Source organism: Physcomitrium patens, chromosome 1 (assembly GCF_059467195.1).
Source record: "Physcomitrium patens ecotype Gransden chromosome 1, ASM5946719v1, whole genome shotgun sequence".
In the NCBI taxonomy this organism is placed as follows: Eukaryota; Viridiplantae; Streptophyta; class Bryopsida; order Funariales; family Funariaceae; genus Physcomitrium; species Physcomitrium patens.
In genome coordinates, this window is record NC_143410.1 from 25463543 (window position 1) to 25480923 (window position 17381).

General features: G+C 39.4%; 2 protein-coding genes across 3 annotated transcripts; one reads left to right on the plus strand and one right to left on the minus strand.

Moving 5' to 3' along the window:
• Positions 1 to 761: 761 nt before the first annotated feature.
• Positions 762 to 8941, minus strand: LOC112286819 (DExH-box ATP-dependent RNA helicase DExH12). Of its 2 annotated transcripts, none has more exons than XM_024529137.2 (6): positions 8803 to 8941; positions 7232 to 8633; positions 5357 to 6944; positions 3647 to 5119; positions 2874 to 3464; positions 762 to 2645 (listed from the first exon to the last, which is right to left on the minus strand). In XM_024529137.2, exons 2-6 carry the CDS (start codon positions 8599 to 8601, stop codon positions 1125 to 1127), a joined length of 6543 nt encoding a protein of 2180 aa, XP_024384905.1. In that variant the 5' UTR covers positions 8602 to 8633; positions 8803 to 8941; the 3' UTR covers positions 762 to 1124. The 2 variants fall into 2 exon arrangements, with proteins under 2 accessions (XP_024384905.1, XP_024384912.1); XM_024529144.3 differs by having other exon boundaries at positions 7232 to 8623; positions 8803 to 8928.
• Positions 8942 to 13800: 4859 nt separating this feature from the next.
• Positions 13801 to 17340, plus strand: LOC112289220 (NADH dehydrogenase [ubiquinone] 1 alpha subcomplex subunit 9, mitochondrial-like). Its single transcript, XM_073537796.2, has 11 exons — positions 13801 to 14124; positions 14292 to 14356; positions 14566 to 14651; positions 14878 to 14962; positions 15149 to 15219; positions 15436 to 15567; positions 15647 to 15762; positions 15958 to 16081; positions 16249 to 16317; positions 16428 to 16545; positions 16764 to 17340. The coding sequence occupies exons 1-11, from the start codon at positions 13913 to 13915 to the stop codon at positions 16898 to 16900; spliced, it is 1215 nt and encodes a 404-aa protein (XP_073393897.1). The 5' UTR covers positions 13801 to 13912; the 3' UTR covers positions 16901 to 17340.
• The last annotated feature ends 41 nt before the right edge of the window (positions 17341 to 17381 follow it).

Here is a 17381-nt window from a genome sequence, read left to right on the forward strand (position 1 = left end):
TTTTTATAATCTTTTTAACATTCCAATATTTATAATTATAACTGTAATTTTTTATTATTGACTCCAGAATTTTAAAAAATGTTTTTAAAAAGAGAATGTTTGCATTAATGTTTGTAATATGATAATAAATAAATTTCATACAAATTTTATAACTGTTATTTATATTAATTTAAAGATATTTACATTTAATTTTAGATTATTTATAGACAATACTATTGTAAAAATGATTGTTTTGATTAATTTTGTTTTAACATGATTGTACCATCTACAAGAACAACAATTAACTATTATTGAAATATTGAGTTTAGTCCATAAATGTTTAATTCATCAAAAGTTTTTTTCATAATGTGGTATATATAATTTGAAGCTATAACTTTAGTTAGACATCTATTTGTTTGAGATAAATTTGGTATCAAAGTATAAAACTAATTGTAATATATCGTGAACATTTCAAAAAAAGCTTAACGTGTGCATGCACTTTAAATTCAAGAAAGTGACAAAAATCATCTAATTATACTAATTCATTGTCATTAAGTGAAGTCACTTAAGCAATATACAACTCTTACGAGACATCACAAACTTCAGTACTACGTAGAAAGCTGACACTACATTTCAACCACTTCACATCACCACCAATTGGCAACTAGCACTTCCTATGAATTGGTGGTATTACTGCTCAATCATAGTCCTTAAACCACAAGTATTACACACGATAAAATGTTTTTGATGGTGTTCTCGTAAATTAGAATGTGGAATTGCTGTTGATTGCAAATCAGAATGTTCATTTCATACTATTTGCATAGGTTCAAAATGAGACACAAGCTTTCGGCAGAAGGATCTATACATGTGCACTAATATTACAGCAAATCTGAAGATCAAACACCAGCTGCGTCTACCTCTTTGAGTGGGCTACTTTCTTGCTGTATAGGTTTCCAAGAAACATAAACTATGACAGCCAAAACTGTTACAATGGAATAGAAACCCAGACTAAATCTGCCGCTCAATAAACGGCCTGACAGCTGCAAAATCCCCTATCGTCTCGTTCGTTCACGAGCAAGTAATCCAATGCTCACAACAGAACTCCTGAGCCTGAATTCCAGATCTGAAGAGCCACGTCGCATTTTCTACTCCTCCATCGCATTCCCATCGTCCTCAGCATCAACACCCTCCTTAACATCAATGGTGAACTCATTTTCTTGGTCACAACCAAGATAAGCATCACACATAAAGAAAAGGGTATAGGTCTTCCTTCCCACTTCATTTGGTGCAGTAAAATCAAGCTTCACTTTTGATCTCCGCTGTAAAGAGACACGTTTAATTGCCAGCAACTGATTGCTCTTGGGTTCGCACACAACTAGCCACCAACCTTCCTCCTTTGGTTTCGGAAATCTGGGAGCATCCACAGGACTTAATTCTTGCCTTCCTTCCATCTCTCTTTCAAGTGTTACCTGAAGCGTGACAGTGTCGCCTGGAGAAATGTCATCATTATCTAGAACCTCGTGAGCAAGATCGATATTTGGGAAGCGATTGCAAACCCTAGCAATTTCCATCAACTGGGCATCACTCATCTGCAGAAGCTCTCTTCTTTCATCATCCTCCATTTCGACTAAATCGAAAACCGTCTGGATAGGTTTGTCTGGGTTGTCTGCGCACTTCTTTGCCAGGTCTTTCGTGAAGTATGGTAACTGAAGTAGATAAGAATCACGCTCCCACAAACCTTGAGTTACCATCTGACTAAGTTCCATAGCTGCCAAAGCAGGATGCAACCATCCAGAACTTGAAATCACATCAACCATAGCTTGAATCAATCGGCTTGCATCGATCAGAATATCTCTCTGATCCAGTGCAAGGTTACCACTCACGCTATGCCTCGCAAAATGAGCTTGCAGAAGAGCATTTGCCTTTACATGAGGATCAGTGAACTTTGGCTTGTCCATTGAGAAACGTTGATGCATGACCAACTTCCGGATTAACTCATCTTCTCCAGGCCTCATGGGTAGACGCGTATATTCTGAAGCATTGGAGAGGATCTCAAGAAGGCCCTTCAGCTTGGTCTTAGCCGTCAGTGAAGAACTGAACAGCTCAATAGTAGTATAGCTGATGTAGTAGTAGGCCGCAATCATTCCAAGATTCAAAGGTGAAAGGTCCATATCATCTTCTATCGCAACGCATTTGCTAGATTCCAGATCTGATAATGTGGATTCCACAAGCTCAGAGAGATGGTCTGACAAATGACGATGGCTTACACCTTGCAGATTGTAGTAGTTAGGGTTCTGCGTGAGCCGACGGTACATAAATGTCCACGTCAAGTAGTCCACAGCATCCTGCTTATTTTCGATTGTGCGCACAACTACTTCTGCATTCAAATGGTCATGCAGGTAGTGATCCAAATGGCTCTCCACAGGGAAAGGTTCATACAGAAACTTCTTGTAATACTCCTTCCGGGGAGCATGACAAAGAATCACACACTTCCCGGATGTGTCAACTTGCGGACGACTGGCTCGTCCCATCATTTGTAATAAATCAGTAATCGGGTAGTCTGTGTGAGCGTTCTCACGTCCATCATAAAATTGAGTTCCCATTACAACCACCAGATGAGCTGACAGAGTCATACCCCAGCACATACTACTGGTAGCAACACAAACCTGACAAGTTAAAAAGAAAACAACGCTAGATCAATACATAGTCATTCAAGCACCGAGACAAACATGCATGGTCTAGTAAGGTCACAAAAGGACATATCTAGAGCATAGCTATCCACGTTTGTAACTGAGCACATAAGTAAGCATATCTATCCCATGTTCACTCAATTAAACCAGGACAAAATCTCAAACAGATCATGACTTGGAAACTCTTCTAGATTAAAAGCATACCTGTATGGCCTCCGCAGTGAGCAAACTTGTTACCACTTCTTGCTCAATGGCAGACAAACCTTCGTGCAAATAACCAATACCCTGGAGCAGTGCGTGAATTAGGGCTTCGTCCTTCACCTTCGACAAGAAGGGAGCAAGATCTGCCTCAGCACAGTGTAAGAAAGGCGATTTCCCATTTCCGTTCACAGTGGCATAAGTAACCAAATCCAGGGCTGTTAAACGTGCGTGCTTCCGAGTAGGTACAAATATCAGAGCAGGTTCTTGCTTTTTAACGTGATGAACTATTGCAGTATAAGTTGGCTTTGTCATAGCTTGCATACGAGCTTCGAAATTCGCAATGTCTACACCCTGTATATGTATTTCTAGAGGAACTGGGCGAACACCAGGAGGGAAGTTGAACAACCCATGAGAACTGGCTCCAATCCAATCTCCCAGATCTTTAGCATTTGCTAGGGACGTTGACAGAGCAACAATACGGATTTGATTCTCTGTTTGGCTACCAATGTAACGCATGCGAGAGACAATCACCTCAAGAACAGGTCCACCTTCTCCACCGATGAGATGCAACTCGTCGACCACGAACAGACTCACCTGCATTCCAAGAGTAAACATCCCGATCAGTGAATTCACGTTAGCAGTTCAGCTGCATCAGAGATCTCCACTACATCTCCACATGCAAATCCACATCATGTTGAACATTGATATTACAAAACAATCAATTGTGAGCTCCTAACTGAAACCTGATTTGGGCCATAGCAAGAAGATCATCATACCTGTTGCACATGCTTCCTTTGCTTCCAACGACGAGAGAGAACATCCCACCTCTCCGGAGTGCTTATGATAATCTGACCTTTTTCCAACAGCTTCATGTCTGTAGCTGTCTCCCCAGTGAGCTCCACCACTCTCACTCCTAACGTTCTGCCAAACTTAGACTCCCAATCACGAAGTCGTTCCTTAGCAAGTGCTTCTACTGGTGCAATGTACACACAACGCCCACCAGCCTCCCCCTTCTGCAGCATACGCAGTACGGCAAATTCTGCACAAATGGTCTTTCCACTGCCAGTTGGAGCTGCCACCAGCACATTATCATCCGTGTTGTAAAGAACAGGGAACACCTGTGTTTGTATAGGATTGAAATGCCGAAACTTCTGATACAACACCTCGTATGAAGGATTGCGCAGCGCAGACACTGGAAGAGGCTGCAAGTCAAGAAGCTCCGTGGGTGGCGGGTACTTTTCCGGCAAAATGAGGTGCCGGAAAGAAACGGGTAGAACTGTCTCCGAGCCCAACCACCGGTCCGACACAACTCGCACAAAATACTGAGGCGGTAAAGGCTCGTAGATGGGAACCGTGAAGCTCAAATTGTGGTCTTCTTCAACGTACTGCATCTTTAGTAGGAAATACTCATGATGCAAAATATTCTCGCCGTCATTATCTTCAACGATGACCCAAAAAGACTCAACGTAACCATGATACTTTTCATCCCACTGAAAATCAGGGGTTATCGTCAGATCCACCTTCAGAACAGAGCGAGTGATAGGCTGTACATGGGCCGCCAGTTCTAGTTTGGGAAACTGATGGATATACCTGTGAATTGATTTGCCCATCTTCGGATACCGGATCAGTTCTCCGATCTCCTGGGACGATAAATCATAATAACGCTCCCATGGTAGGTCCTTCTTCTCGACCTTACTGAGAATGTCGTTTGGAATTCCCTTAAATTGGCGAAGCGGAGTTTGACTGCTCCACATTCGCCTACTCACCATCTTGCAGAGAGTGAGAGCTTTCTCAGCTAGTTGTGCCCAACCGCGCTTTAACACTATCTCAAAAAGAGCTCTCATCAACCGTCCGGCACTCTGGGTAATAAAAACCATGTCCGATGTTAGAGACAAGCCTTCCAATTTCAGCTGTGAGATATATGCTTGTAGCAGCACATTGATCTTTGCGCTGGGCTCCTCCAAACTCTCTTTCACTGGAATAGGCACCCGATCCAACAGCTTCGCAAGCTCCATTTTTTCCTCCTCCCGAACAGTGACGAATTTAAATTCTTCGGAAAGCGAGAATAGGCGGCACAATTCAATGTCCCCCATTGTTGGCTTTAAGTGCTCGTTATAAGTAGCCATAGAACCATGTGAGATGTAGTAATAACTAGCAATACGTCCAAGATCAGTGACCTGAAAGTATCCGCTCTTCCTGTCGTACTTCACTAAGTTATTCCTATCCAATACAATTGCTGCAGAGTGCACCTGCAAATAAAAACATCAAAAGTTCAGGAGGGCGATATTTGCTACAGAAGACATATCATGATACTAGAAACAGAGAATGCAGATGACATGATGATCCACAGACTTGCTACCAGTGTAAGGCCAAGACAACCACAGCGTAACCAGTCTCGAAGAATAAGGCAGAGAAAAACCACAACGCATTCTGCACTGAAAGTACTGATAGTAAAATAAAATCAAGGGCGGAGTGAATTCACGTACAAGGTCTGCTCGTCGCTCTTCCAATGAAGGGTCAGCCTCAAGAGCCTCACGACTCACCCCGTAAAGGGTTGGATTCTTCAGCATTCGAATGTATAAGTAGGTGTATCCTAGCCAGTCACAAGCCTCACGTGCATCCTGCACACTGCCTAACACAATCTCTGCGTTGAGATTGTCCGCCAGTTTCGATATGTACTGACTCTCGATAGGAAGCTGTTGGTTCATCAATGATAGATAGTACTGAAGCTCACTGTGTCCAGTAATAATAATACCCTCCCCGTAAGTGTCAAATTGTGGCCGACCAGCTCTCCCCAACATTTGCATTACATCCAGCGGACTTAGCTCGGTCCAGGCACCTTTTTCAGGATTGTAAATCTGAGTTCCCTTTATAATCACGGTATGTGCCGGGAGATTGACGCCCCAGGCAAGGGTGGCGGTAGAGACCAACACCTGTATGTGGCCATCCCCAAATAGATCCTCCACTAGCGTCCGATCGGCCCTGCCCATACCTGCATGATGAATAGCGAAACCATAAGGGAGTAGATTCTTCAAATCATTGTTCTTTACCACATCATTTTCCTTCTGAAGAATTTCCCGACTAGCACCGTCTTCCTTCAAGAATCGTCCCAGCGTATCGTTCGCCAAAGCAGCATCTCTTATTGCACGAGCTGTCTTCGCTGTTTCCTTCCTGGAATGAACGAATATCAGAACCTGGTGTTTTCCAGCTACCTCCATTACTTTCTCATAACAGATATCGTTCATCAGCTGGAACCGTTGTAGAGGCTTCCGAACCGTGACTCCGATGTACTGTTGCGCCAGGGGACACGGCCGATAGCTGTTGTCAAAATAAAACAATCCTTTCTTTTCGTCCACTTTCAGAAACAACGCCACATCCTCGTAATTTGGCAGCGTGGCTGATAATCCCACCAATCGAATCATCTCTTGGGTGGTTTCAATCTGCCTCACCGTTCGAGCTACTATGCTCTCAAGCACAGGACCACGATTGTCATGCAGAAGATGGATCTCATCAATAATCAGAAGCTTTACCATCTGAGTATAAGTCCGGTCCCCGGACTTCCTCGTAATGATATCCCACTTCTCAGGTGTAGTGACGATAATCTGAGTTTCCTCGATTTGCCCTCGCGAGAGAGTGGCATCTCCAGTCAGTTCCCTCACGGTAACTCCATATGGCTCTAAGCGCTCGGAGAAATTACCCACCATCTCCGCGACAAGAGCCTTCATAGGTGCTACATACACAATTTTGAATGAACTGAGGTCAAAAGTGCCATCTAGCTGCTTTCTCAAACCAAGTTCGTGTAAAATGGTGAGCATAGCCACATTGGTCTTCCCAGCACCAGTCGGAGCACACAAAAGAAGATTCTCAGACGTAAATAGGGCAGTTTCGTAGACTTTGCTCTGAACTCTATTCAAGGACTTCATGCCTTTGAACGCTGGTTGGGCCCAATCAGGCATATCACTGATTTTCACGAGCTCTTCCCCCTCCGCAAACGGTTTTGGTTTCAAATGAGGAACGTGCACTTCTTCATACCCCTTCTTAGGGGTTCGATAGGACAGGGGAGGTAGCTCGCACCTGAAGTCAATAACCACAAGTGTATAGCGTCAGAAGATGTTTTCCCGAGTGCACGGAATTGTACATTTTTACCAATGCAATGCGTAACATAGCACAATAGTGCGTGAGAATGTCCTCTACTCCCGACTAGAAAAAACTAAGAAACTCAACTTCCACTATTGATACCATCCCGATTCGTAAGTATCACAAATGTGCAGAATCTTTGAATTCAAAGCCACACTCAAAAGAAGTATTAAGCGCAATCCTTTTGGTACCCTTTGATGGCCCAAGGTACTCGGGAGGCGTACCTCTTGTTTGCCATCAATAACCCTCCTTGGTGGAATGTCAGCTGCTCTAGGTCTAGTAATTGCCGCTGCCCCTTGAGCCATCCACTCTCGCCTCCACCGACACCGACTTCTCTGTCCTTCCTTCGACCTCTGTCTGCAGCTTCACCGCCATCGTCCCTCAACTTCTTGGCCTCCTCTCTGATGCTACGTTCTAAATTCTTCTGACGTTCCTTCGCAGTTGCCCTGGTAGCATGCAGCTGCTCAAGTATACCTGCCAAAACGGGACCTCCGTTGCTCATCTCTTCCTCTATCTTTTTCCTTGCATCTTCATCCTCTGCTCTCGCAAGTCGAGTACACCAAACGACTTTGAGACGATTTCGAAGCAAGAGCTTGATCAAATCAAATTTGTCATAGTCCAGAAGTATAACCAAACGATTTTCTACTTCGCGGTCATCTCCCTCTGCCAATTTGCTCAAAACATCCTCCGCAAGTTTCTGGCTTTGCTGGGGATCGATGTCCCCATGTGCCTGCGAGATTTTCCTCTGCAGCCAGTAAGCATCTATGTCTTGCACATTTAACCCTTCATCCGCTTCTTCCATATCCTCGTCATCCTGCCCGCCCATTTGCATAGCCGATGCTTGACGGGTATCCTGACCATCTCCCTCTTCACCATCACTCTCTTCTTGCACCTCGTCATAGTCGCTCTCATCCTCTTCTTCTTCCTCCTCGAATTCTACAGCTACTCCGATATCATCGTCCAGAGCTTCTCCTGCCCCTTCCGCTCCAGCATCCCCTCCCTCCGAGTAATCACTAATAAGTTTGCCGATAGCAACCAGCTGAGCGAACCGCTCATTCGACATAGAGTTCAACAACTTTTCAATTTCCTTCTTTTTATCCAGATCCCTGAACCTATCATTCTTCAATACCCCAAGCACTTCATCTGCCGCCCCTCGCAAAATATCCTGCGGCTGATCCCCAAACTGCTGCTGAATTGTACTCAACAAAGCCTCATACGCAGCCCTCGTCTCCTTCGTTTTCGGCCGATACATCCCATCGTCCACAATGGACAGAACGCTCTCCTCTTGCATCCCACGCAACCGCTTCCTCGCCTTCTTCAGTCCTTCCGCATTACTCCCCTTCTCCTTCTCTTTCACTTCCCTCTTCCGCCTATGCTTCGTCAGCTTCTCCTCCAAATCATTAGCACGACCATGATACACTCGATCCCCAAACGACCTCGGATCAATCCTGCCATATAAACTCTCCGGCTCTCCAGTTGGCTCGTGCGTGTCCCGAGGCCGAGTATCCGTCGTCAACACCAAACTCGAATTAGCCCTGTACTCATACTGCTTGAACCGCGCGTGCGCTTCCGCGCCTCCTCCGAGATGTGCCATGGCTCCTCAAACCCCTCACCAACTAAATAATCCTACAAAAAAATATATATTCTGAAAAATCAAAACAAACAAAAACAAAAATATACAAACACCTGAAAACCTAAGCACGAGGATCACTTCATCCACTACAGTGAAGAAAAGAACAGCCAGAGCAACAAAACCCTGGGAGAAAAAACAGAGATACAATGCGGGACAGCAGACCTAGAAGAGAATGAAGAGACGAAGGGAGGGGGACATTGAAGCGGTGGAGAAGACCCTCCGGACAGCCGTCGCGATGGGAGTAGAAACAGCAACACCCCCGCAGCGTTGTCTCTCAAAGGAAAGGGGCTCGACGAGGACGAGGACGATACTAGGGTTTGAGGGGGAGGGGAGGTTTAGGCGGTGGGGAAGAGTGCTGTCCACGTCGTCACCTCCTCCGCGCCTCCATTCTCTGTTTTTAAACCCATCGCGCTCTTTTATTTCCTTCCTTCTCCCTCCCCCGCCTTCTCGTGTTATGTGTTTTTTTTAGGTTCACCTAATGTGATTTGCAAAAGATGATTATACATACCAGTGGAAATTTGTGCTGTTGGCCACAAAAAAGTTGTAAAAATTTAACTTGTGGTTGCTAAGTCAAAAATTCTTTTATCTCACCCATGCATGGAATCATATACTTGAGGTAGATGAGAATCAACTCTAAACCCAAATTTCCAAAACTCGTGCTCTAATTGATTGATCAGATTTAGGGTGCATAGAAATTTCCTAGCATTGCATTGAGAGATACATATTTGAAATAATTGATGATACTGTCAATTTTAGAAATGACTAAAATTCCATTGTAATTGTCAAATAGGCCACAAAAAAAGTGTAAAAGTTTGATTTGTAATTTCTAAGTAAAAAATTGACTATTCCTAAAAAAATGTTAACCAAGAAAAGAACAAAAAAAAAAAAAAACAAAACAAAAACAAATAAATAATATATACATAACAATAGAACTATTTATGTTTCTACAATGTAATTAAAACACATGATTTCTCTTTAATATGTCTTAAATAGCTAAGTTAAAAGAACTTTGGAATAAAATACACTTATAATGGTGTTTTTATCTTTATTGTTTTTAGGATATAATATCTTGATAATATTTAACAAAGTCTTGTTGAGTATGGAAAAGTATTCATGTGTGTTCTTATGAGTTTCTATGGATTCTTGTGCATTCATAAGAGTTCTTTAGATTGCCATGCATTACCTCGCATTCCTTCAGTTCCTATGAGTTTTTATGCATTCTCTAGATTCTTGTTAAATATAACTAACTACTTTTAAAATATGTATTATCAATAATCTATTGTTTAAAATTTGTATGTTTATTGATTCATTGCTCAAAATCAGTCTTATCATTAATGACTTATAAAATATGTCTTATTATTAGTTCATTGTTCAAAATCAAATAGAATTTATTTTTAAATTTTATTAAAGATGGTAATTTTTTTTATAAATTAATTTGATATTGTAAATACCAATGATATGGGTATTTTAAGTAAAATTTGTTTTTATTTTTTTAATATTAAATTAAAATTTATAATTAAGTTTATTTTATTATTATTTTAAATATATGATATTAAAAAAAATATTATATCAAATTTTCACAACATACAATAATATTATATGATGAACTAATGTTTTTTTTTTTGTTATTTTTTATGTTTTAAGGTTAATAAATTTTAAAAATACAATGATTATAATCCAAAAAAAATTAAAAACGATTTTTTTAAAGTTTAAAATATATAGATTTTTTTTTTTAATATAGTTATTTGTTTTCAACTCTCAAATTCATACATAATGTTTCTTTTAAGTAAGTTCTCTTTGATTTTCTTCCTAAAATCTCTTGTTGGAATAAAAACAAACAAATGGTAGAACAAATAAATTCATTAGTTTTATCAAATAATAATTTCAATTTCTTGTATTATACAACTTATTAGGAAGCTCTTTGATGCATCCAATCGCTATACAAATCTTGCAACTCAACCCTTTATTCCTTCTTTACATCCATTTGGTGTTCAAAGAATAGATAATCTAAGTATGCATCAAATTTTTAGATGAATAATATGTTGGTCTCTTCCCACAATTCTATGTATGTTAGGTCAATCTTTTCTAAAAAAAATAGGGACTACAAATTGTCTTGAAATAGGTTCACTTGAATGATCTTCCCTCACTTACTCCATTGCATGTTACTCTAATCCATGCTACCTCTTAGGCAACCACTCACCAAACCTCATAACTAAACACTTTCATTCTGCAAATCCATACTAAAAAACTCATATTTGATTGTTGTTATACTTAATCAATAGATCATTTTATGTTTAGATTATGTAATTCTTATTGTTATTCTTGTCCATATACTACTCTGCTACAAATCCTACACTCCTCCACAAACACCCTAATCATGATATTCTATTTCTTGCATACTTTCATCTCTCTTCCTACTGCCCATTGCAATACACACATGAAATTCTAATGTTTTTTGCCCCAACACACAACATATGTATAGGACTTTGAAATTAAGTTAGCCACACAACTACCATATGAATTATAAATCTCAAATATGATACTAACATCTATACAACCTACCATGCAATGTCAATCATCAAACCACAAACTGATGTATTACAAAGATCAACCATCACAAATTCTAAAATAAAAAATTGTTTGCAAAATCCATCCACAATACAAAACAAACACACATTCTATTGTCAAAAACCATTTTAAGACAACTATTGCAACATAATATTTATCTCAACAATTGCCTCACAACTCAATATTCTACTTTCTAACAAACTAATTTATACTTGACTCTCTCTCTTTCTCTCTTTCTCTCCCTCCATGTACATTCCAAGGACCACTTTATGCTCTATTTGAGGCTCACAAATACACAATTATTAGTCACCTCATCAAAACCTACACATTACATCCAAGTATATCTATCCCATACATTTTGGACTTCTGACATCCCACACATTCTGATGTCAAATCACATTTTGGATCCTCATTGACTATGATTTATCCATCTTGAGGATAAAGGGTAGATTCCAAATGATCAAGAAATTGACTCAGTTAGATTTTTTATACATTGAAACTCATGCATAATCTTAGGCATCTTGTTTATTTTTGAAAGACAAAAGCAATTGCATAGATATAACTAATTCTTTCAAAATTATAAATTGTATCTTGTGCATTAACTTGCGATGAGAAGAATGTCCCACTTGGCTTCTCTATCCTAAATACATTTGCATAATGCATATTAGTTTTGGAAGTTGTCATTGTTGATATTTAAATCTAGAATATATTCTTAACATTTAAAATTCTATGATCTAATACTTCCACCTACAAGGAATCTAAAGACATTGTCTTTTACGCCAATTTTGTTGCACAACCTCAATTCTTTCACCTCTACAATCATCTCCAATATACTACTACTTGCAAAAACTCTTGTATTGCATCAAATCATGGGACTTTAACTACACAATGGATCCTATGCTTTAAGGTATTTAAAACAATTTACAATACAATCTAAGCAACCATCAAAAGTGATGAAGAGAGCAATGACAAGGCAAAAGTAGGACACAAATGCACATCCAAGAGAGGGAGAGAATGTATCTTATGCAACAAATAGTTTTTCCAACAAAGAATAATTATTAAGAAATCTTCACAATTTTAACAACTTTGTTTTTAAAAATCCTCACAATTACAACCATTCCATGTGTTCTTGTGTTCTTTAAGTTCCCTTCTTATCAATCAATCATAATGCATTTTTTTCTCTTTATCTTATATCCAAGCTATTTTATAATATATATTAAATATATTTTATTTATAATTATAATAAATTATTATATATGTATTTAGGAATTGTTTTATATTTATTTAGAAGTTGATAATATATATATATATATATATATATAATCAAATTATTATATTCAAGTTGCTAATTTTTTATTATTAAAGTAATTTATTCCAATTTAATGTTTATTGTGGTGATTCAATTATCATTCATAAATATGTGGTGTTTTAAGTAAAATTGCACTTATTTTTATAAAACAATATACATAATATTAGGTAATATATATTTTGTATTATGTATAAGATTCTATAATAAATATCTATTTCTTGTTGCATATTCATATAACATAGCTTTAAAAGTAAGAAGAATTTAAAAATTCAAAAATCCAAGAATCAATATTATTATCTTTTGATTATACACTAATTTTCTTATTGTATTATTTCTTCTATAAAATTTTTTTGCAAAGTTTTATAAAAAATATGTTGTATTAATAATATATTGTTCTATAGTTAAACATACTATTTAAATAATAGCATGCAGTAAAGATTGTAATTAACACAAATCTACAACACCATGTGTGTATAATTCTTTTACATTTAGCAACATATATATATATATATATATATATGCATAGCAATATTGTGTCTGTCGGAACGTGTGTTTGAAATCCAAAGCTTATTACAAAGTTGTTTATGTATATTTGTATATGTGCATTTAATTATACATACAATATTAGTAAAAATTTATAAAAAATTACTATTAAAATTGCCAGCTTCAAACAATGACTGTAAAAATCATGTTTTCTGGTCACACATAATTAAAATATTAAAATCAAGTTGTATACTCATGTTTCAAATTTTAATTGGTGTACAAGACTATTTTTTAATATTATAAAGATATTTTTTTAGAATTATATTGTAATCAATTCAAAAACAAGATCACAAGACAAGGTTTAGGGTTTAGGGTTTAAAATTAGAAATAATGTTAAAAATTGTACTATGCTTATCTTTCAGCTCTCTGCACATTTTTAGCAAAAATATTTTTAAAAAATTAATATATATTCATAGGGAGAGAGAAAGCATTGATATGATGTCTTGGCCAAGTAGGACATGACAAATGGTAAATCCTATCCCAAATATTGTTTCATATTTTCAATTAATTAAAAAAAGCATAAAAAACTTGAACCTAGAAATGGTTCATCATTGAATGAAAAAAAAAAAAAAAAAAAAAAAAAAAAATCATAATATGAAAACCCAATTTCTAACAATTCCAAGAATAGCCTCAAAGTATAGATATATTGAAAGAGAGAGATAAAAACTCCACTTCTGGGATTGAGATGGCCCCCTACTAATTGAGACCCATACCCCCAGTGGAAGGCCGTGCCTCGGGAGTTTCAAAGCCCGGGCGGAGCGAACGATGAGAAGCCAATTGAGACAGAGAGAGTGAGAGTTCTTCTTCTTCTTCAAGCTGTTTCGAATCAGGGTTACGAGCAATCGAGGAGCCATGGCGGGTGCGCTCGTCAGGAAGGTTGGCACGCACTCCTGCCCTCGCGCTGTGCGCGCCTGTGTAGCCGCATTGCAGGCGGAGGGTCATTTTCTTCGCGATCAGGCCAATTTGGGATTCGGAAATGCTGCCGTGCGTCATTCTTCGTCGTTGGCGGTGTCGGGGAGTCACCGGCCTGTTAAAAGGGGTACTGGGGGTAGATCGTCCGTGAGGTGGGAGTGATTTTAGTGCTCGATTGTCTTTGGCCTTTGGTTTTCGGTTAGGATTGTTCATTTCGTTGCTCTGTGAGGCGGATCTTACTTGAATTTCTGGTTGTGGATTGAAACTGAAGTGTTGCAATTGTGACAGCACTTAGATACTGTCGTGGGAATTGTTGCAGTGGTGTTGTTGCCACAGTATTTGGAGCTACTGGATTTTTAGGTCGTTATGTGATTCAGCAACTTGGTGAGTGCCCATTCTGACGATGTTTTGGTCAAGCTGGGATGAATGTCCTAAGTGCCGCGCCCGAACATATTATATTTTATTGTGCAATACTGAACAATCGGAGTATAATACAAGCAGCGAGATTCACCATGGAAAATGTATGGGAAGTTTATTATTTTATTTTATATTTTTATGTCATATGATGACATTAATGCAGCTGTGTTTGTCAGCAAGAATGGGGTCCCAAGTCATGGTACCTTACAGAGGCTTGGATGAGGAATGGAGGCATTTGAAGCTCATGGGAGACCTAGGACAGGTGTTGATCCGTTTATTCTTAGATTTCATTGAGCTGAGTTAAATCACAATTTGAATCGTCAGACTGTGGTATTAGCTCGTAGTAAATGGGTACCGTTCAGCTTATTCAGTTTCGGTTTCTCGCGCCTCTTTTTTAACTGCACATCTTTACTTCAATGAGTCCATGTTGTTGCGAAGTAGCCATAATTTAAATAGGGTTGCCTTGCTATTGGAGGAGAATTTTTCAGATTGTGCCGATAAAGTACGATGCAAGAGATGAGGGCTCCATTAAGCCAGTTATTGCCAACTCCAATGTTATTGTGAATTGCATCGGTACGAATCTTCTCAGATCACACCTTTGGTTGAAGAATGCGTGTGATTTAGTTTTTGTCAAAGAGGATTCGATGCTCAACACATGGAATTCTGGTTGAAAGATGTTTCGAATTAGAGTTAGGCCTTGATTGGTGATTCTTCTCACCTGAGTAACAGGTTCTCATTCTGTAACTGGTATAACTGCAGGAAAAGAGTACGAGACAAGAAATTTCAGCTTCGAGGATGTCAATCATGGAATCTCAAATCGTATATCTAAGGTGCCGCTTGTGCTTACATTCGTTGGCTTGGCAATGTCCTTGCATGTGGTTAGGGCCTAGTGGTTGGGCTTCCAGCCATGAAGTTTAGCTTTCTGTGAAAGTTTGCAATGGTTGCATCTTCGGTTTTAAGCTGGACCGCACGATTCACTACTGTGCTGTATTGTGTAACTCGGCTCCAAGACGAACTTTTTATAATAGCGGAGTGACGTGTGGCAGTTGGCTAGGGAGCATGGTGGTATTCTTAAGTACGTACAAATGTCATGTTTGGCTGCAGCCCCTGATTCTCCGTCAAGACTTCTTCGGTCTAAGCACGCTGCTGAGGAGGTAGTTAAGCAGAACTTTCCTGAGGTATGTCTTTCACCTCTTCCGTGATGTTCTTGTGGTTGAATACCTATTGTCAATCACTAATGTTGGTATATGCAACCAGGCCACAATTTTGAGAACAGGACCTATGGTCGGTGTTGAGGACCGTTTGCTGAATCGGTGGGCTATCCAAGCAAAAAAACTTCCTGTTGTGCCCATTCCGGGTGATGGTCTTACCAAGTAAATTCCTCAAAGCATTATTGATCATCCACGAGGATTGTGAATTAGTTTTAATCATCTATTGTGAAGTTCGTAATTCGCTGCACCAGCTGGCTGAGCTTGTGTTAACTATCTTGTGCACTTAGCTTTGCCTGATTGGGTCATCAGCGTTTTGGGACAATGTTAATTAATGCCGATTTCAAATTTGGATGGCAGGATGCAACCTGTTCTTGTAGTTGATGTCGCTGCAGCAGTTATCGCAGCCATCAGAGATGAAGGTTTTAGCATGGGCAAAACATTTGAGCTTGGTGGACCAGATGTCTTTACAGTGAATGATCTTGTGAGAATATTTCCATGACCATCAACAGACATCTATGTTTCATCTATACAAATTTGCGCCACTTGGGTGGGACTGAATATTTGTTTACTTGAGTCAGATTATTTGGAAAGGACATTCGTGTGGTGTGTTTTATACTAGGACCTGAAGTTCAGTATCTACTGCCGCAGGTGACGCTTGTGTTTGAAGCAATACGAGAGCATCCGCGTGTTGTGCATATTCCTATGGCTCTAGCCCAGGTGAGGTTTTCAAGTTATTTGATTTTGCCCACCTGTCATGTAGCCATGTGGAATTGATCTCTTGAATCGGTGCATGAGAAATAATCAATAAGTTCCTTCATGCATCACAGCTTCTTGCTATGCCACGGGAGGTTGCAATGAAGAGAGGAATCCCAATTCCTTTTTCACCGACATTCTCGAAAGACTACCTGGATCAATTGTCTTGCGACCTCGTCGTCTCTTCAGATGGTGCATAAATACTGCTTTTTTGCCTACTTCCTTAATTTTCTGTTTGCATTACTTCTTTGTAACCACTGAAACTGAACCCACAGCGTTCCATGTCAGACTGCTTGGTCACGACTTGAATTCTGATTATTATCTAGAAATATCTGGTTAGTCTTTTGTTCACAGGTGAATGATAAAAATTGCACTTCTTTTCTTTTTGGCATTTTGTCCTGGACGAACAGCAATGGGTCTGGCAGACCTTGGCGTAACATCCCACAAAATCGGCGGTCTTACAATTGAGCATTTGAATGCTTACCGGACTGGTGGCCCGTCAGTTGGAACTACAGTGGGTGAATCAATTCATGGAGCTGGATTTTGATCACTTTTGCTGATGATTTCTTCTCAATAAAACTCCTCGGACCATTTCTCATTTCAGTTTTGCAAAGATGATTATAGCCAGTTCCCATCTCATCATCGGCTCAGTCGAGGTAGGTTCGAAAAAATATAGTTGTAGGCAGTCTGACTACATCCCACGTTGTACTTGGTGCTCCTTTGTGGACTGCAGTGGCTGCAGCTACAATTGACGGAGCCCATTTGTCATGCAACTTAGATAAGTTAGTGGGCTGTTTTTACCCAGGCTGAGAAGGAGATACAGCGAATGTCATTCGAATACCGACACATCCACTCCGAAGAATTCCGCACGTATCTTGTTTCGCTGCTTCACTTATTGTCCTAAGGATCGACCAGCATATGTTTATATCCATTTAGAAAATATGCAATGATTACCAGAGATAAATAAAGTGATTGTATGCTCATTAACTGTGATGGAGTATGAGTTATGCGATCACACAATCATTGTG